This window comes from Tachypleus tridentatus, chromosome 8 (genome assembly GCF_004210375.1).
Source record: "Tachypleus tridentatus isolate NWPU-2018 chromosome 8, ASM421037v1, whole genome shotgun sequence".
NCBI classification, from domain to species: Eukaryota; Metazoa; Arthropoda; class Merostomata; order Xiphosura; family Limulidae; genus Tachypleus; species Tachypleus tridentatus.
This window is the reverse complement of record NC_134832.1, coordinates 65,543,147-65,565,664: the sequence shown is the minus strand read 5'-3', so window position 1 is coordinate 65,565,664 and position 22,518 is coordinate 65,543,147. Positions and strand designations below refer to the sequence as shown.

The following is a 22,518-nucleotide window of genomic DNA, read 5'->3' as shown; positions in this document are numbered from 1 at the left end:
AGACATATCAACACAGGATTGTGGCAAGAGAAAAACAATGAATTAAAACCTATTCTTAATATCTTATACATTCTGAATCTTACGTTATCAAAATCAAGACAATCTTTTGAAAGTTTCCAAAAGATAAACAAATCAATACCTCATTTGACCAGTAGGTACATGGGGAGTCCCTAGTTCAAATTTCAAAACCTCCAGTGTCTATTGTAAGAAATCCCACGTGGTTGTGACCACATTAACCTCAGAGTGAATCTATTTATAGGTATTCTTACTGCTCAGTTGACAATGATGGCATAATTATAATGTAACAAAATTGTGAAGACATAACATGTATGAAGGCAATATAACAAAACACTCAAATATACAAATGCATGTGTTATCTCAAGGGTAAATATCAATTTTCATATATTCAAGAACTGTGCATGAGAAAACTAACTTTCTATGGGGATGAACATGTATGTGATTGGGTTTCCAGATCATTCGCAATCCGGATCAAACTGGATTCGTTTGGAAGGGCATAAAACTCAGATAGTTAGGATTTAGATTCAAAAATGAAACTGACCTAGCTGTGGCTACAGTTACGATTCCTTAATGAACTAGTGTTGATTTAGATGTTAATTTAATTTTCTTATAAAAACTAATTTCTCCTCACACTAAATATGTAAATTTCAAAGACATACATTTTTCAACTACCTGAAATGATATGCAACTATTATATAAGACTTTTGTAAACTTTCTTAAGCAACAGTCTACATTTCTGAAAATATTCACCAACAAGAGATGTACATGATCACCCAACTGAATTTTGAATTTTCAAGCATATATTATGGATCGTAGTTCTTCAACTGATTAATATTGTATATGATGTACCACAAAATTGAACTTGGAATTTTCATGTGTATTGCAGATTGTAATTCTTCAACTCATCATTATTGTATATAATGTAATACAATAAATTAGTACATCAAAGCAAGCATACTACACTTAACTTGATTAAAAACAAGAAAGTAAGTTTAATTTCATAATAAGAAATATACAGAAATTAATGAATAGGATATATAAAATCACATTTTAATATATTTTTATTTCTGAAAGATGATGTTTTATGCTAGTACTCTTTGTTATAAGATGAATCATTTATTCTAAGCTTTATAGTCTGACGATTAGCACTAGCTCAAACTTCATCTTCCAGAAATAAAATATATAAAACTTGGGAATTTTGTAACAAGATCATTAATGAAATATTATGAACCAGGTTGAATAAGTAACTATACAGGAGATGAGAATATAAATTTTGTGAGCTTTTCAAGGAGTAAAAATGAGTGAAATATGGATAAAAAAGACACAAAGAGATTGTCATAACTATCAAGTTGAAAAGCTGCTTCATAAAGGATGGGGAGGAGTATCAAAAAATTTTGTATGGTTGAAGTTCCTAAACTGATTCACTCTTTACATATTTTCCTATAGAAGATGTCTATGTTAACTACAAGCACGTAACTTGTATGACTGCTCCACTCTCAGACATTAATTCTCACTGACATCCAATTACCTTGACATTCTTATAAAAGAAATTAAAGAAAAAAGTGTAATTATTTAACAAAGCATAATTTTATTAACTCACTGATGAAAAACAAAGGCACTAGGACAAGAGATGTTAGAAATCTCTAATAAAGTCAGTGAGTAGCAAAGTGAATGAAACTGTTGGACTGATAAGGAAACTTATTTCCAACAGTGTTTCACATTTCAGTACCATGAAACAATTAAAAATAAACATTATGAAGATTTAAGATCCTAATATTAAATTTTATATGAGGATTTTCAAGTTGTATTTGACCTGCTAAAGAATATTCTGTTAGATATCAGTGTTTGAGGATTTCGGGTTTTTGTAAAATTTTGAATACAAAAGATTTTATGAAATATATGGAAAACAAAATATGTGAGATTTTTATGTGCATTTGCACAGCTTATTAATACACATCTTGCACATACAGACAAGATATTTGTTTAAAACTTTCTCTGAAAATATAAACTGAATTTTATTTTCAACTAAGAAAAGGGATTGAACAGCTCAAGAGTAGGATTTCTACCTTTTCCACTCTCACCTGAAGAATAAAAAGTCATATTTATGTAAAAATGGCTCGTTTGGTTTGAGAAAATTTTTAAGTAGAGGAGCGAACAACATTTCGATCTTCTTTGGTCATTGTCAGGTTCACAAAAAAAGGAAGTAGTAACTTTGTGAACCTGATGATGACCGAAGAAGGTTGAAACGTTGTTCGCTCCTCTACATTAAAAATGTTCTCAACCCAAACGAGCCGTTTTGACATATATATTTTTCTCTACAAGTGGGTTTTCTCGACATTATTGAAAAAGTCATATTTGAGTACTTCAAACAATAATATTAGAATATTATTGTTACAGTGAGTACTGGTTTTATATGTAAAATATGAGTTACATCCTGTTAAAGTTCTTGATATCAAAGGTAATAGCAAGAAGACTGAATCAATTTTGGATTCTATTAGTGGATATGAAAGGAAGATACTTTTAGTGGAAATTTATTACAGACCATCAAATAATATTAATGAAAGTAATGAGGAACTTTACAGTGAGATTAAGATTTTAGTTGTTAATGAGTTCATAATTATGGGTGATTTTAATTTCAGGCATATTTATTGGGAAATGTCATACCATAAGGAAAAAGGTATTTGGAAACTATTCAAGATGGCTTTCTTTACCAATTAGTCAAGGAATCTAATAGAAACAATGCTGTTTTAGATTTACTGTTAACTTCAAATACAGGAATGATTGAAAGGTTGGAAATTGGAGAGCATCTTGGTAAAAGTGATCATTGCTCTGTTAGGTTCAATGTTTTGCTATGTATGGAAATAAGGAATAAAGATATTTGGGTTACAAATTTTAAATGGATGCAACAAGAATGCTGTTTACTGTAAATTGGACAACTGAGTTATTTGAAGACACTGATCAAAAGTAGAAAATGTTTAAAACTGTATTTTTAAATATTCAAGGCAAACATATTCCTTTCAAAAAGAAATGGGTAGCTGCAAGTGAAAAAGCAGGTTGGCTCACACAGAGTATAAGAGATAAAATTAAAGAAAAGAATCATAAAATTAAGAAATTTAAATTGACTGTTATGACAGGAATTAAAAGATTATAGAAGATCAAGAAAGTTGTTGAAACAGAAAGTTAGGACATCAAAAAGGATGTATGGGGAAAGGTTGGCTGAAAATGTTAAAATTAACAGCAAGGATTTTTTTAAAAATACATTAAGTGTCAACAAAATGTAAGAAATAGGAAGTAGGACCACTGAAGTATGATAAAAGATGGCTCATATCTGATGAATTTGAGATGCATGGGTTATTAACTTTTGCTTTTTTTTTATTTTTAATAATAAAAGTTTAAGTAGTATTCTACATTTAAACAGTTGATAGATTGAAACAAAGTTGAACTATGTGTATGCATTGATTTTGAACTGGTTAAAAAAAAAAAAAGGGAAATTTAAAGTACAATAAGACTCCTGGGCCATATATTTCCCCAATGGCTTTGAAGGAGGTTAAAGACTGGATATGTTTTATGTTTGTTCTTGAATAGTAAGCAGAAAGCAAAGAATTGGAAGTTAGCTAATGTATTATCCCTTTTCAAAAGAAGTGATAAAAATTGTCCCAGCAATTCTAAATTTATTAGTCTTTTGTCCCAGGAAGTATAGACCAATTAGTTTTACATCAGAAGTTTTGGGAAAACTGATAAAAGATGCTTTGCAAAATCATTTAATTAAGCTTAAATTTTTACTGGATAGTCAAAATTGTTTCACTAATAGAAAATCTTGGCTTACAATTATTTTGACATTCTTTAAAAAAGCTACTGCTTATGTAGATGAGTGTATGGATGTGTATTTCATGTAAATGGATTTTCAGTGAGCATTTGAAAAGACGCCACATAATAACTTGTACAAATATCTCTATACGTTGGAGGGGATAAGTTAATAAACTGGATAAAAGAGTGGCTGGATGGATGAAAGCAGAGGGTTGTTATAAATGAAGCTGTATTAATATTTCAAGTTGGTTACCTCAGGACTCAGTCATAAGATCTTTACTCTTTTTAATTTACATCAATGACATAGATGAAAGAATAATCAATAAATTAATTATGTTTGCTGATGATATTAAGGTCTCGATGTTGCTGGCCATGAAGAAGATGCTGCTGAGTTACAAAAGGATTTAGATCATTTAGTGAATTGGACAAATGGCATTTGTGATTTAATTATAATAAATGCAATAATGCATGTGGGTTATCCTTATTTGAATTATAGCTTGGATGGAAATCATCTTAACAGTTTCATAGAAATGGATTTTGGTGTAGTGGTATATCAGTCTTTATAACCATCAAAGCAATGTACTGTTGTTAAGTAGTAGGGCAAATAAGAATTTAGGTTGTATTAACACAAATACTGAATACAAGTCTAAAAGGATTATAATTTCATTGTATATTTCACTGGTTAAGCCACATTTGGAATACTTTGTTCAGTTTTGGGATCTTTAGCTTAGGAAAGATATTGAATTATTGTAAAGGGTTTAGAGAAGGGTTACTATAATGGAGGCTGGGATAAAGGGTTTGTCATATGAGGTTAAGATGAAATCTCTCATTTTGTTTTCTTTTGAGAAAATAAGTATTAGGGGAGATTTAATTGAGCTGTTTGAGATTGTAGAAGATATTGATGGTGTTGATATATCAACTTTTTTCACACTTAACTGTAAGAATAGCAGGACTAAGGAACACAAATATCAATTTTGGCTGGGTAAGAGTTATCTTGAGCTAAAACAGTTTTATTTTGCTAACAGGACAATTTGCCTTTGGATGTTGTGGAGGCAGTAAATTAAGTGAGTTTAAGAGAATGCTTGATAGTATATGAATCTTAAGGTTGGCTTTAAGATTTTGTTTTATAATTATTAACAAGCTTTATTTACTTTTGAGAATGAAACAGTGAAGATGTACCAATAGGTTCCATATTATCCCAAAATGTTATGTTATGTTATGATGTTAAATACAATGATCAGTTTAATATATATGCAAAAACGGCTCGTTTGGGTTGAGAAAATATTTTACATAGAAGGTCGAAACGTTGTTTGCTCTTCTATGTAAAATATTTTCTCAACCCAAACGAGCCGTTTTTGCATATATATTTCTCTACAAGTGGGTTTTCTCGACATCACTAATGATCAGTTTAAACTTGTGAGAACCCTGAGAGGGAAAATAATGAAAGATTTTATATTGAAATAGTTGCTGAAGAATCTATTGTATTCATTTTCAGCATTTAATTAGAGTTTTGTTTTTAGTTTCCAGTATCACTACATGTGGTATTAACCTTTTTTCTGTGTTACTTACGATATGCTTTTCATTTCGAAATTAAATGAAGATTTTTAACCCAAGCCCTCTCAAAGAGCAATGAGACTGTTAGCATTTTTTCCTCAGTTAAAGTTACCAAGACAAAATTACAGTCACTTTGACCTGAACCCTGAAATACATGATAAAAAATGATAATAAAGTAGTTTGAAAAGGTAACAAAACTATGTCATGGTTCTTGAAAAACATTTTAAAAGTGTTAATTAGGAAATCTGTTATTTCAAATTGATAAAATATCATTATAGTTTTTTGACTAGTTTAAGTCAAACATTTATAAGTATCTATAGAATACAATGGACAAAAATATAGTTCATGCATGTTAAGTCACAGGGGTGGTGAAAGATGACCAAGAGACTTAAAACATTGTTTGTATGCATAAAATTATGGTTAGTGGAAGCTTTATATCTTTTTTTTATAATGAAAGAAAACTTTGCTAAAAAATTTGACCAAAAGCTATTTTTAATTAATCTTATTGTACTGTATAGCTCTTATTATTTCTAAATGCAAAAAAATGTGGGCATTGTTTTGAAAGAATTGCAAAAACGATTTCATGAAACATTGTTTAAGGGATCTCACATAAGTCAGTGCAATTGTGCCTGGTAAACAGAAATACTCAGTATAGTTATTGTATTTTAACCTTTCAACTGTGACTGCTTTAAATATAAGTAGAATGTTTTTACAGCTGTATATGGCATACAGCCCAAACACATTCAACTGCCAGAGGCAGACCATACCCTATATGGTGAATCACAAGTCAAAGGATTAAGAGAAAAAAAGAACATACTGAAAATTTTGGTTTGTTTTGAATTTTGTGAAAAGCTATACAACAGCTACCTACAATAGCCATCAGTAATTTAGCAGTGAAAGAATAGAGGGAAGGCTGCTAGCCATCAACACCCACTTCCAACTCTTGGATCATTCTTTTATGAATAATGGAGTTACCATCACATTATAATGTCCCCACAGCTGAAAGGGTGAGGATGTTTGATGGAACACAGATTCAAACCTATGACCCTCAGGTCAAGAGTCAAGCACCCTAACCACACTGTCATACTGAGCTAGGAAATGTTTGGATGAACATAAAAAAGAGGGCTCTTTCAGTCAAGAAAGAAACTATGAATAGGTAAAAAATTCAATGCAATGATATTTTTGCAGACAACTAAGGGATGGGGGAAGGAAAGGTTACCTACTCCCTCACAATTATGATTTTTAGGTAATAAAATGATAAAAACATAATATTTTTTACTTTCTAAAATATTTACACAGAATGACTGATGGGAGTTCATGGTAGATTTAGGTACAGTTTAAATGCTGTATTGTTTGTTTTTGAATTTCATACAAAGCTACACATAGGCTATCTGCACAAGCATTAAAGTGATAGACTACCGGAAGACAAAACCACCCACTACTAATTCTTAGCCATCCTTTTAATAACAAATAGTGAGAGTAACAGTGCATTATAATGTACTCATGGATGAAGGGCATGTATATTTAGTGATAGAATTCAAATCCAGAATTTTCAGATTGTAAGTTCAGCACTCCAACACTAGGCCATGTCAAATATTAAAATGCTTTAGCATATACAATGGGAAAAAAGAAGAGCTTTTCAAAGTTTCCACCACACCAAGCAACATCCATGACACTTTTCTTATGGGCAGCACAACAAATTGAATAACCAAATACACCATTCATACACAAATCTTACAGGCATGGCACAAAAGAAGTATTTTTTTAGAAATTCATGTCCAGGAAAGAAAATCTGTTATTTTATGTAACAATGACACTTTGATCAGATTTAATACGAGATTCCCTAATATTATTTTCACAGTAGAAAAGGAACAACATAACTTCACTAGAGATGATGTATAAGAAATTACAGCCATCATTGGTAACTCTTCCCATTTTCATTAATGACTTACTCTAAAATAAACTTGTTTTTCCAAAATCATGCCAAAAGATTTTTGTAAATAACTAAAAAAGAAATAATACAAGAATTATTAATAAAAACATTACTTACATCTTCTTCATGGTTAGAGAATGGTAAACTGATAGGTTCTTCTTTAGAAAATGGCACATATGTCAAAAATGCTTTAAGAGTACCTTCAACATTCTTACCATATGTGTGCCTAAGAAATGAATTAAAATTGTCTCAATTGATCTGATCTTTGATACATCTTTCTAAAAAGAAAGCAATTTGTGACGTTGCTACTTGTAATAATTTTAGAAGACTCTTTAAATGCTTTGAAATATATAATTCCAAAACTTAATAAATATATACTTCTGTTAACTGTATTACCTTACAATGCATGTAGTTAAATCACAAACATGAGGGTATTCTCAGTGGCTACAGCTGTAATTAGATCTCAAATTGGTCAAGAGATAGAGCTGTGAGCTAAAAATTTGTACTTGAAAAAACAGTTACAGCTTATCTATACTATAGCTAAAAATGATTAATTTTATTAAATGTGTATCTTCTATCTAATTCCATGAACTACTGTAGTTAATTTAATAAGAAAAAAAATATTCCAGTAAAAAATGATTACAATAAACATAACATATGAAAGAGTTTTAACCTTTCAGGAATTTCATTTTCTTTGAATTACTCCAAAATAAAGTTACTCACACATAATATCTATGTATAAAACATTAACTACCAAGAAAACTATATCGCTAATTATCAATGTAAATACATACTTGGCACAAATCCTCCAAGTAAAATGATCAGCAGTTGCCATCACATATGGAGGAGAAGTAGCAACAACATGAAATTTTGTGGGGGCTAAAAGATGGAGGGGATTAACTTGTTTGAAATTAAAATAAAGTACAGATATTAATTTTTGTTAAAAATGTAATACATATAGTGATTAAATAAACTAAAAATGTAAATAATACACCTATAATTAGCAAAAAAAATTAAATGAAGAAGATGTTCACCTTTTCTTAAACTGATAATGTTAATTTTCAATATGATATATTACCTTCATTCACAAAAAGCAAGGATCCCACTTTGAACAGGTATAGAGCCAGTGGGAAAATGATCCCTCTTTAAGAAATGACCAAAGGAAAACCATGGAGTATGAGAAGGAAATCAAGCAACACAGCTGTGGAAGACTGCATCATTTGTGATTGAGGTTCACATTTTGTCCTTTAGTAATGTGTTGCCAAAAAGGGTGGGAATATTGAGGGACCCCAAGAAAAATGGCATTATATTTTAAAAGCATAAAGAACATACTGATAGAGGCAGTCAACTGACACTGGTGGCATCTGGAATTGTATATCAGGTCTACAGTAGAAAGAGCTTCAACATAACAGCTATCTAGCATGATATATGATCACAGGTCATACAGTGCAGATTTGTAACTAAGAATACCTGGTTAAACAACACTCACCACTAAACTGAACCCAAATATGTGATAAAGGTCCCTAAGAAGAATAAGAAAATTAACAATGGACTTACCATCAACAGATAAGCAGTTACAGCACTGATGATGTCCCTAAGGGCATGGAAATGTGCAGCCAGGAACAAAATAAAGTGACAGATCTAATGGGAATAAATGTGAAAAAAGGCAACAATCATCACAAAAAAACACCAAGTAAAATAACTAAAGAATTCAACTCAGAGAAGTAAGGAGAGAAAGGAGGATTTTATGGAAAAAATCAAGCTGTTTCATGAACCATAAAAGGGAGCAGTACATGTCATATTACATTGGAGAACCCTGACCAGGCAAAGAACGATGACAAAATTAGAATGATCATTAAGGTTGGAAATGGAAGGAAGGGAAAAGGTATAAAGATAGAAGTATTCTCTCAAGCAGCCAAAGAGAGAACAAAGTAAAAAAAAAAAATGACAAACAGCAATTACAAACACAGATTAGAATGACAACATTTGTACACCAATAAGGAATTCAAGGAAAGGTGATATAATGAACATGAAGACAAAGTTCTAATGAAAAAAGGGGAAAAGTACGAAGAACCACATAGAGGTGTTAATGCAGAAGGGAAGTAGGGCAGAGAGGATAGGAAAACAGAAGGAACTAAACAACATAGATAAGTCTGATAATTGGAATACACAAAAATTGGCAGATAACAGCACCCTATAGCCCACAATAGAGGAAGCTGAAAATCCCCTTTCAAAAAGCTAAAGCAAAAAAGACAGTATTTCAGAAACAATAGGATGGGAAGGACTATAATCCCTCAGGACAGTCCAAAAATGCTATGTGTACCACATATGTAGCTAAACCACCATGAAAGAATTAAAATCAGGATGAAGAACAAAGGAAGCTACACACAAAAATCCAGCCCCTCAGGTGAGTGGCTGGAGAAAGGCACATCTAAAGATTGAGTGCAGGTACAGATGGATGATGTATGCTGGAGTGTAGCCAGTGAAGAAGTGTCAGTTGTAAAGAAAGGGAAACAATGCTAAGAAACAGTGCAGCAGTGGAAATTACATGTGAGCCAGCTAATACATGACCCTACACAAAATGGACTGAAGTATAGAAAGGACAAATGAGAGGAGATGAACAGAAGGATATTCATGTGGATAGTAATCCAATGAATCCTGACTGAAAGCACTAATTGCTTCCATCAAAGAATGAGGAGCAGGTGTCAGAAACTGAGAAAGTAATATATTGAGAAGAATGACAAAAGAGGTTAAACCTGAGACACAAAGCACATAAAACCAGAAAATGGGAAGATACAAAGTCCACACAACAGAGAGATCTTTTCAGGATGAGATAACCAATTTCTTGATCACATTCAGAACAGCCAGATTAGGTCATGCTAACAAAGTGAGTGATGTGATGGCATTGGGCCCAACACAGAAAATCTAATATGAGAAAATAGAGGTCTGTTGACCAAGAGCTCCTTGCCTGGTAATGTACAAGACTATTATAAACACCAAATTCCATGTGTCTAAATAAGGGAAGTTGGAACAATGATTATCAAAAGCATGATCTTCCATAGCTTGTGGGAATAAAAACATACCAACCCTGCAACTCAAATAATCCCCAAAATATTTTGCATGATTCTCAATATCAAGAGAAGAAGGAAACACCAAATAATATCACAAGAGCTAATCTCCAAGAAGTTCAGAAGTGAAACATAGGAAAGAGGAGATAAAGAAAGAACATAGCAGTATACTTGATTAATCAAACCCATCAAATGAAAAAAAGAGGTCTGGGCAAGTCCTCTGAAGTGACATATAACTGAGAGGATAACTCAGAAGGGAGAGTAAAGACTGTCCAATTCCAAAACTTCCCAAACATTGAAAGCCATGAGAGAGCAATAATCAGTGTGTTATGATTATTGCACGAAAACTCTCAACTCTTGACACAACATAGGCTGAGAATTGTGGCTCCAACTCATCATCGGATATGGCTAGTAATTTTCTGTAGTAATAACAGGAGTTGTTGTCATGACCACCTGAAACTGCATGTGTATATCTCACAAAATTGAAATAGGAGAAAAGATAAATAAATCATTCATAACTCTCCACAAAAGATAATGAAAATGATAAAGAACAATGTAACTAAAACAAAAAATTACAAAAATAAAAACCTATGGATAAATGACTCCAATCACAAGCAAAAACACATCTATTTAACGAGACTGCCAATTGAGAAGTAGTTAACATATGCAATATTAGGGAGGGTGATAGTTATGACAGGAGTAGGGTCGCACTACTATTGTTATAGGAATGCTCCATAGTCATTTGCATATTAATGTGCAGAAATAAGTGAGAATATGAAGGCTAATGTTGAATGAAAATTTGTATCAGTAAAAGATGAAGAAGCTTTTTGTGAGGTAAGATACCGCATCAGAATTTTTATTATTGATTTATTATAAAAACACTGGTCGTTACATTGCTAATATCATCATAAGATAGTTTGACTTTAATTTCATAATGTAAAAGTTGTGCAGTTGTAATTCTTACCTGTATATTATAAGTCATTATAAACAGTTTTTGCCTATAGCATGATCACTTTTGTATAATAGTAATAATAATACTCTTTGTAGGTGTTCCTTCCATAACCATATCATGTAAGACAACTAAAAAGTTTAAAATTTTGAACAGGGATTTGGGGTAATTATTTAACTCTCAAGGAACATCATTCACTACTAACATAATTTATACAAATACCATGTTAAAGTTACAAATCAATGACTTATTTTATTCTTAGGAACTTAATATCACAAACATAAAGCCTTTAGTCACTGGATAAACTTTAAATCCACTAAAACAGCTTTAAAGTGTCTGTGAAATGTCAAACATTTTAAATTGTTAAACAGTCACTTGTCTAAAGTGATTTGGATCATTTCAGTTTTGAAAAGTATGTTGTGAACAATAATTTACAGTACAGTTCATATAAGTTTTGCAAACCACCTTAATTAAGCCACTTACTCTTAAAAGTGAGTACTATCAGACAACTGCTTATTTTCAAAATAAAATACTAATAAAACACAGAATTTACTGATTTTGTGATTAGATACATTACAAATAATATTAAAAAACATAATGTGTTTTACTTCAATTATCTGTGGCATCCAAAGTTAAAAAAACTGATAAATAATGAAACTTTTTTGCCCATCCATGGGTGAAAAAACACACATTATTTGGATTTAATTTGTAATGCTTGAAACTGGACAGAGTTACACACACAACACACACACATATAAATATATTAAATTTAATTTTAGAAAGTTTGTTCATCAAATACTAACACCTCTGACAGACATGGTACAGTAACCTGTAGTTTACAAGTAATGGTTTTTAAATGATTCTACATTAATATATTAAACAGTCCTAATGAGTATTTTCACTGAGTTGGTATCATATCACTCATTTACTATGTTGAGGGCTATTTTAAATACATAAAAATTTGAAAAAAATCCATATTGAGTGTATTAAAAATATATTTCTTCAAAACTTTCTTTGCAGGTAGTTATTGCCATTTTGAGTGTCCACAAGGTTTACATGTACATATTAAAAACATTATTATTCCTATATTTTGTGTAACCTCAAACTTTAAAAACAATATTAATGTCTTATGTATCCTTTTATACAGATATCAGAAAGGTTTACCAATGATATCAACATCAAAAGTTGCTTCTGTGATTCTGTTATCTAATTCTGCAATTATTTTCCAATAGCCCAGTACTGGTTCTTTAGGTAGCAGTAGTTCTTGGGTAAAAAATCCTGTTCAGAAAAGAAAACAAAAAATATTACACTGAATTTCAAATATTTTACTGTAAAACAAAGAAAAGGTTACTTGTAGTTTCAGTAATTGTCAGGCACTTTTCCTACTATTTATATGATAGAAAATTTAATGATAAAGTACAGCATGCATCATCAAAATATCTCCAGGATTTGAAAAATTACTGTAAGGTATGATTGCATGTTATATAACAAATTTGTAGCAGTAGATTGTACAACACCAATCAGGTAAGCATTATGAAAATGCACACAAAATGAATCTGGCAGGTAAAAGCTTTCTAGTTGTTCAAAAAAGTAAAGTATCATCTGGGAAAATAAACCATCCTAATAAAAATAATTACATGAATAAATGGATGCTAAATACAATGACACAAAGGCTTTGAGAAGAACAATTTAAAAAGACAGATCTAGCTTTGGCATTACTTAGCATGCAACAAGATAAAGCATGACCATCACACAAATAGGTAAATGAGCACAGAAACACATAACCTCATGTGATTGATTGAACAACTAGAAGTATGGCAGTGAGTACTATACCATCTCTAGGACCTGCACAAGCTTAGTACTCAATCAGTGATGCAGCCATTATTTCCAATGTCTCTGAATATTATAAAATACAAAGATCCGAAGCATTTGGAGTGTTTCACCCTAAAGTAAGTTGGATATATATATATATATATATATAATATGGTCACATTCCTGCAGAAGTGTAAAGTATAACTCAAAGTAAGAATTGTCCACACCAGAAAAAACTCTAACAGTGTTCATAGTTTCTGAATCAGGCACTGTTGAACCAAACAATTGTAACCATTATATCCTATCAAAAATATAATTAATCAAAAAAAGTGGACTGGATCTTACACAGTACATGATATTTCAATTCAAACATTAACCGAACAGCAGATAACTTTCTTTAGGAAACCAAAGGAAATTCATGCTCATCAATACACAAAATGCTTAAGCTTTGGTTGTTTACTAAGTTGTGTAGCAATTCTAATTAATGGTAAAGGCTTGTACATCATCTTATCACCTCAGTTGGTGAAGTGTATGTTTTCTTAGTTTGTGAGCTTTAACTGAAATTTCTGGGACTGGTATCTGCCATATTTGAAGCAGACATGCCATAGAAATAGCAATAGTCTATTGGCTGTTCTCTGAACATGTAAACATTTGAAAAGAAACTTACTCTTCCAGAATATTACATGATTTACTGGAATGTCCCCAAAAGTATGTGTAGAAGTTTAGATCCACAATAGTTGATACACGAGTTTTCAAGTCATCAATTCAAGTAACGACTTTATATATGTAATTCTGATATAAACTAATATTACATAAAACTGTAGGTCTTGTTGAACTGGAGTTTATCTTGTGCCAGAAAGATTCAATTCATCAAACTATGATCACATGGCATGAAAAATTACATAGAACACACTGGTAAGCTGAAATTATTATCATTGATGACACTTTAAAACAAAGAGTTGAGAAAAGCAAAATCAGTGAGTTGAAGTTGCACACAATGATGAGGGTACCATGAAAAACATATTAGTTTCAGGAGAGGAAGTGGAGCCAAAACCTAAATGTTTAAAGCATTTTTACACATAATCACAGTGGGGACATCAAACTGTAAGTCACTATGGCTAGGAATGAAGGACAGAGAATTTAATTTACAGTAGTTGTATGTTCTACAGAATGTGCAGCTAAAATGGAGTTCTGACCTTTACTTTACAAGTTATTAGGCTGAGTTTCATAGTAAAATATTTACAAGATACTTTGTGTTAGCCAAATGACTGTAATACCTAAAAGCTTGCAGCTAGAGAGCCTAGAAAAGCCTTGAACACCATAACACTGTTGAAAATGTTATATTCATTAACTATATTAGCACCATTTAAGCATGCACTTAGGTGTTATACTATGAGAAGACAGACCATAGTTGTGATTTTACATGAGGTGAGGGTCATCTGTGGTTGTGCTAAAAAGGAAAATTAGGAATAGACAAAGAAATAACACCAGAAAATGCTGTTCACATTTTTTATATGTTAGGCACTAATCTCTTTTCTGCTAAAATTTAAATGATAATGATAAATTTATATTAAAAGCATACAACATGCACAGAAATTAATACTTGTTTAACAGTCAATTACAAAAAACAACACTAGTCAATAAGATGTATGAGTGTACCTGACTTACAAAGCTGTTAGGAATAGAAGTATCATTATCTTTGAGTACATTAGGCTTGCTCATTTTGAGTTTGTAAGTAATTAAGTATGTGTTTAATTACTTTACATTTAAATATTGTTTAGCATGTAATGCAGTCTTCAAATGTGCACTGAAAGTGATTTATTAATCAACCCTACTTAAAATACCTTTTCTTGTTGTTACATTTAACCATTCTGCTATTTTAGTCCCTTCAGGATCTTCCACTTTCACATTCAACTAAAAAAGCAATGAGATTCCATTTTTATAATCATCCACTACCCATTCAAGACTTTGTATTCACATTCAAGGTAGTTAAGTTTAGTAATATGAATAATCAGCTTTTTGTATTATGTCTCACAACAACGTAAAATAACTTTTTTAAATTTACACTAAGTAAGAGATTATTATGTCTGTAGAAAACATTAATACACTATTTATAAAACTTTCAAAAATATCAAACAAATGTGCTAGGTTATTTCCCAATATTTTAACTTACTAAATAGTTTGTGGTTCCATTCACTATGCTGTGCATGATAACAGTTAAATAATTTCTCTGAATTCGCAATATACACAGATAAACATTGTTAGTTTAATTAAATATGTGTAATTCACAGATATTTTTGTGGCCATTAAACCCTCTTGTAATGAAAATATAATAACCTGTTTAAAAACCATCAATTATTTCTTTATCTAATAACAAAAGAGAAAAAATGTATTAAAGTTGTAATAGGAAAACAATTTGGGTTATTTTATTCTCATAAAGCTAGTCTTGAACCTAAACAGAATTCTTTACAACAAATTTTCTAATTAACAATAATACAATATTCACTTCATGTAAATTAGTGTATAAAATGCACTCTGCTATTACATAAAGAAAAAAAAAAACTTTTATATTGTGAAGCACTAGAGAAACTCCTTCCTTTATAAATATTTCCCACTTAAATCTTAATTTTATTTGAAAAAGTTACATTTGATCTACATTTATTCCTAAACCTAAATACTAGTTTGTTAAGAGTTTAGTCTAGCTATTATGGTAGAAGAATACTCAAATTCCAGTACTGAATGTATATGACCATGGTTTGAACATGATTCAAGAAGCAGTATCTATTACAATACCTTTACTTATATTTTAGTATTTTTCCTCAGATGGAAGGAAGTAGGCCTGAGTGTAAAACTATTAAAAACATTATATATAAACAAGGAGTAACCTACTTAAATTTTTATTAATTTTGAATCCGTATTAAAATTGCAGCTCCATCAGCAGAATTACCACAGTATATATAAATGTGTGTGTGTGTGTTTATATCTATTAATTTCTAACAAGTAAATATGACTTTTTGCCTTCTGTTAATAATAAAATAATACCATTGAAATGTTAAGAAAATTTACAAATTATAAGCAACAATTAAGTCTTTTGTAGTTTTAAAGATGTTTTATGTTTATCAAATTTTGAAACAAATAGTAATTCAACTTATATCCAAGTCATACAATTCAGAACCCTCAAGCAAATGATTAATATGCTCCTTTACTATTATTGCAGAAAGTAAAAGTTAAATGCTGTTTGGGGTATGTGTGTTTTTAATGAAACAAAAAAAAAATTTAAACCTTTAATTAGTCTTCCATTTCTTAGATCTCTCATTCTCATTTGCTTGTGCCACTGAAATTTGGAAGTACCTGCCTTATGTACCTTGGACAAGCATAACAAAGATTTACCTTTTCAACTGAAACAAACAGATATTGTTTGTCTTTAAATAAGATACATTTGCATAACATATGCATTATCATGTGAAAAAATAAATATCTAGACCAGTAAGTCAAATTCCAATAGTAGCATAAAGAACCTCGGGATTAGACAAAATGTACCAAGACATTCCAGAATTTGGTTCGATTTGTTTGAAATTAAGCACAAAGCTACAAAATGGGCTATCTGTTCTCTGCTTATCATGTATATCTAAACCTGGTTTTTAGCAGTGCTAGTCTCCAGACAGGTCACTGGGGAACACATTCCAGAATATAGTTAGTGACACACAAATTTCATGTTCAAGGGGCTGTCTTCTTCTCATTGATCAGTGCCCTTAAGGGGTCTTTGAAATTTAAAAAAAAATCAAAGTATAATGTTTATGGTGTGAGATTCAATTAGAATTTATCATTTTACTTTAATGGTTCACATTATTACATCCAATTTCCGTAGTTCAAATAGTATTTTAAAATTCCAGATAAAGTACTAAAAATAATGTTGTATTAATATATGTAATGCTTTTGTCACATAATCAAACAGCAAAACCTAACCCTGGTGATAATTATTGTAAAGATGTCAAAGATTTGACATGTCCAAAAAAGACTGATTTGGAGAAGCTTATGAACATTGTTTTTCAATCTAAATTGTGAGATAGCTTTAAGCAAAATACAACTCATTACACCAACAAATAGAAAAACAGTAATTCTAATATGAAAACTAACTTTTATAGAATTAACTGGAGGTGCCAAACAACTCTGAAAAACTTTTAAAATCAAGTTTTTAAATAGTGAAGATAAGCATGTCTCAAATAGAAAACTGGCTGCAAACAAAAAAACAGATTGGCTCATAACTGGTATAAAGAATAAATTAAAGAAAACTCACCATACATTTAAGACGTTCATATTGACTATTATCATCAGAGATTTAACAAATTAAAAAATATTATGAGAGTTGGTCAAATGAGAAATTAAGAAGTTGAAAAGTTATATAAAAAAAAGGTTGGCTGAAAATGAAAAACATTAATAGTAGGGATTCCTTTAAATAATTAAAGGAATACAAAATACTAGGATGGGAATAGGGCCTTTAAGGGATAAAATAGGAAAGCTTGTATTGATTAGATGATTATTTTTACAAATGAAGAATTATGCAGTGTTCTTAATTTTGAACAGATGTTAGATGGAAATGAGATGACCACATTAATTTTGAGCTTGTTAAGAAAAAAAAGTTTCAAGAATTAAAATTTTTTCAAGGGTTTAAAAGGAGATTAGGGATTGGATACATGAGCCACTTGCTATTATTTGTTGTTAATTCTTGAATAGTAGCCAGGTTTTAGATCAATGAAAGTTGATTAATGTTTACTTCTCATTTGAAAGGAAGTGATAAAACATTGTCCCTGTAATTATACACATTTTACTCTTATTCACTGGTGAAAACGTTTTTTAAAATCTTATAAAAGATGTATTCAAATTTATTTAATAAAGTTCAAAATTTTGATAGATAGTCAGTATGATTTCACTTGTCACTCTAATCCAGACTTACCAACATTAAATTTTGAAAGACAGTAATTCCTACCACAATAAGAGAAAACAAGAAAAACTGTAAATGATGTTTTTACTAATTATGTTCTATCTAATACTTACTAATTACAGTGTGCTACTGATTCAGAACCCTGTAAGTAATACTCTTGGTTTTCATTAGGAAATCATATGCAACTTCTGCATTTTTTTTTTTGTATTTTGCACAAAGCTACATGAGGCTATTCGTACTAGCCATTCATAATTTAGCAGTGTAAGACTAGAGGGAAGGCAGTTAGTCATCACCACCTACCACCAACTCTAGGGCTACTCTTTTACCAACAAATAATGGGATTGACCATCACACTGTAATGCCCCCATGACTGAAAGGGCAAACATGTTTGAACTTCTTGGAAGAAACATGTTTTTTGTGCCATCTTCATCTTCTTTATCAGAACTAATTCTAAGATGTGGTTTGACACTGATCCTTGAAGGTTTGTCCTGTTTTCATGAAGAGGCACTTTCTCACACCTGTATTACTGTATGGTATTACAAGGACAGACTTCATTACTTTGGAGAGTTTATCATACTGAAAGTTGCACAGTTCATCTTTCATTTGTCCAATACTATACAAGCACTTGTCTGCTGTCTCACTGACACCAACAGCAGTTAATAGATCAGCCTGGAAGGTTAGAAATTGCTGCTAAAAATGAATTCATTGTACTGGACCAAGGTGCACTCTTTGCAATGAATGCCCTGAAATTTTCAATAAAACATTCAACATATTTTAAAAGAAAACTTTTTCTGATAGGTATGTCTACTGCTTTTGCATTTCTAGAGATGTATCCTGAAGTGGGTACTTGATTTTCATATATTCCAATGTAGTTTCACATTTTTTTTTATATCTTCAAAGAAACAGACCTGGCTTCCTTTTTCAAGCTTTGCAAGTAAAGGCTCAATTTCATAACCAATTACCAATTTTTCATTTTGAAACTGAGCTTTCTGTTTTCAAAATTCAAGTCCATGATATTTAAACAATTCAAATTGTATGTCATGTTAACAATCCACTTAGCAAGTCCTTGAATAAACTAAACAGGGTCCTCTGCAAAGAATGGATAAGTGGGTTCTCATCTCAACCTGTAATTTCAAATTATACCTGTCAGATATTTGAATACAATTGTTTAAAAATAATACATGTACAACACATCTCCTTGATGTAACTTGTAAATAAGTGATTCCTGTTTATTTGGTGTAAGACATATCCCTCTAGCCTTTGTAATTTTGTTTCCCACTTTCTTAGAGGAGCCTATCCATAGAGTTCAGTTCCCTGGCCATGAAATACATTTACAGGTTGCCTCTGCTGGGAAATTGTCGTGTTGCCTTTTTTAAATAATCACTTTCTTTCTTCACTGATACCGCTGAGTTGCAGAGAATAAACTTTTCCTTCACACAAATTTTTTTTCCCTTTTTATATTGTTTTTCTTTTTATCAAGTTTGGCTGTAAAGTAATTCTTCAAAGGTTTTTGTTTCTCAATTAATCTCTGTAAGCATTTTCCAAGAGACAGTTAGCATGTACACAAATGCTTCAAAAAAGTTTGAGCCTCCACATCACACATATCCTGGAATTCTCTAACTTCTTGTTTCCTATTTACATTCTTGTCCAAATAGTAATAAATGTCAACAAGAACTTCATCAAACTAACACTGCAACATCTTTGCTGCTTTTTTCTGCTGATAAATGAAGAAGACGGCAAAGGCATCCTCCAATCACCATTTCAGGGTTACATTTCAGAAGAAACCCTGCAACTCCTTCCTTTTCTTTCTAATATCACATCTGTGTTATCAACAGGTAATGATACACAATTTTCCAACTCTTGAAGCTAGTTCTTCTTGAAGGAGTACTGCAATATTTCAGCTGATTTTCCAGTTACATCAGGATTATAAAATAATGCATTTACTATCTTTTTCTTGTTGTCATTGAATTATTTCACTACAACAAGGTACACATTACTGTCAATATCGCTGCTGCCATTAGTGGACAAGTGGAAAGCTCTAGTTTTAATGTTGCTCTCAATTTGCTTAATTGCACTGCTGACTATATCTCCAACTACTGCAGAGGTTTTGGTTTTGGAGCATCCATATCATTTAGCAATTTTCAAACTCAGAAATGTTTTGGTAAAACCTTTTGAAGCATAGTCTGAAACTGCCAAAGGAAGTGACTAAATATCCCACTCTGATTGCATCACTTTATGATTTGGCATTTGGTTTTATCAAAAATAATTCTAGTTTATTAATTCCAAATATCCTAAAACAATTTTGTTGGTGGTAAGTAGTAATGAGATGATTTCTGATGTGATTTTCACCTCCATGACCAATGGAGAAACCACAAACACAAACTGTAATCTTAATTCATAGCCTTTGAACTTTTTTGAATTCTCATTATAAACTTTTAGTTGCTTTGTTGAAACCAGTGAGGACAAACCAGAACTATGTTTTCCACCATTTTACTCTCATAAATACTCAGAGCACTTTAAATGCTTACTATTTACATGCTTTTTTAATAGAATATTTTAAGCATTTAAAAAAATGAAATTCAGAGCAGAGATTGGCAAATTATTTCCAGAAAATTATTAGTAGAAAAAAAAAGTTGTTGAAAAACTTCTAAAAATTTCACAGAAGATCATAAAATAACACAACAATTTGTATAGGCTAATTTTTTAACATTCTTTAAAGAGGTTGTTGCTTATATAAATGAGGGTATGGGAGTGAACTTTGTGTATCTGAATTTTCAACAAGTATTTGACAAGGTGTTACATAAAAGGCTTGTAAGAATATTATCCCTGTAGGGGATAAACTGACCCATAGGATATAAAACTAACTGATGAAAGAATGCAGAAAGTTGTTATAAATGGAGTTCAATCAAACTAGATTACTGTCACAGGTGGGATTCCTCAGGGTTTAGTGTTATGACTTTTACTCTTTTTGACTTACATCAATGACATAGCTGAAGGAATGGTCAATCAATTACTTAAATTTGCTATTAATAATATGGTTTGAGTGTTTCTAGTTGTAAGGAGGAAAATACTTTACAAAAGGGTTTTGACTGTTTGGAGAGTTGGGCAAATTAGTGGCACATGGCTTTTCAATATAATAAATGCAAAGCAATATATGTGGGATATCATAATTTAGATTATGACCTTAATTTTGATGGCATTAATATTAAGAGTGCTGTAGAAGAAAAGAATCTTGCTGCTCAATTGAACAGTCCCTTAGGTTATCTAAGCAATATGCTACTTCTAGTGGCAGGACAAACAGGATTTTATATTGTATCTAAAAAAATACAGAATACAAATCTGAATGACAAATACTGGCTTTAAGTGTTTTGTTTTTATTTTAGTTTAGTGGATGGAATAGCCTAGATGGATCAATAGGTCCCTTATTGTCCTTAAGTTATATGTATTTGTGTATCTTAACTATGTGACTCTGTGCCTGTTAGATATATCTGCTTTTCATTAGCTTTGCTATAAAAAATTTCGATTTAAAACTAATAAAAGTCCACAATTTTGCAAGCTACTTTAAAATGCTCATTCATTTACTATAAGCTATCTTCTGAGTTGAAACAAGCAAATGTAATTATTCAGTAGCATAAACCAAGTTCTGTTCCAGCTAATTTTGCCTCCTAAGTCCTATCTAACATAATCCTCTATCAGAGGCTGTGAGACCACATAAAAAACCTCTGTTGTTGTGATTTTAAAAATATGCACAGATTTATAAAATATATAACTAATCTAAAGTAATTTAAAAGTAATGAGTTTATGAAACCTGGCATGAGTACTATTAAGTATAAATAAGTTCCTGAACTTCTAAACTGTAAAAATTCAAAGATAAAACTACCTGTTTTTGAGCAGGATAAAGATCAACATCAATGCATAAAGCAATAATGTGAACTGCAAAAGAACAAAATTATATGTATAAATATATATTATAACATAAATGAATTTTTTTCATAAAACTGGAAAACAAAGGAAAATCCAAACAACCACTTTATTACAATGCATGCACAAATTAAACTTATTTACAACTGCTGCTAATTAAGTCATCATAAATTGAAGAAACAAAACATACAAGTTTCATATTACCAACTTTAACTGGTTTTAATTAATAGAAATTGAAAGGTAGCTTCATTCTGAAAAAAACAACATAAATACGTATAATGACTGCAACTCATTAAATTTCTCATAACCTTTATATTTTTTACTTAAAGCCCTTGATCTAGTACATAAAAATTTTTAAAAAATCTTGGTGATGCAAAAAAACATTAAGCATGTGACTCTGAGTTTAAAAATATTATCACTCATCACTTTATTTATGGAAATCCAATATTTAAAACTTATTGTATAATAAATAATTGTATTGTAAAAACTAATACTGATTTTTCCCAAACATACA

At 30.9% G+C, this 22,518-nt stretch overlaps 1 protein-coding gene across 1 annotated transcript in view; it reads right to left on the bottom strand.

The window, feature by feature from the left end:
• The window catches only part of LOC143223917 (uncharacterized), a 139,453-nt gene that overhangs the window by 109,434 nt on the left and 7,501 nt on the right, over positions 1–22,518 (bottom strand). Inside the window, exons 4-8 of the mRNA XM_076452391.1 lie at positions 21,964–22,016; positions 14,986–15,055; positions 12,494–12,607; positions 8,107–8,191; positions 7,430–7,538 (exon numbers count right to left, since the gene is read on the bottom strand). Of these exons, the coding sequence (XP_076308506.1) occupies positions 7,430–7,538; positions 8,107–8,191; positions 12,494–12,607; positions 14,986–15,055; positions 21,964–22,016 (431 nt within the window). The remainder of the gene's footprint in view (positions 1–7,429; positions 7,539–8,106; positions 8,192–12,493; positions 12,608–14,985; positions 15,056–21,963; positions 22,017–22,518) is intronic.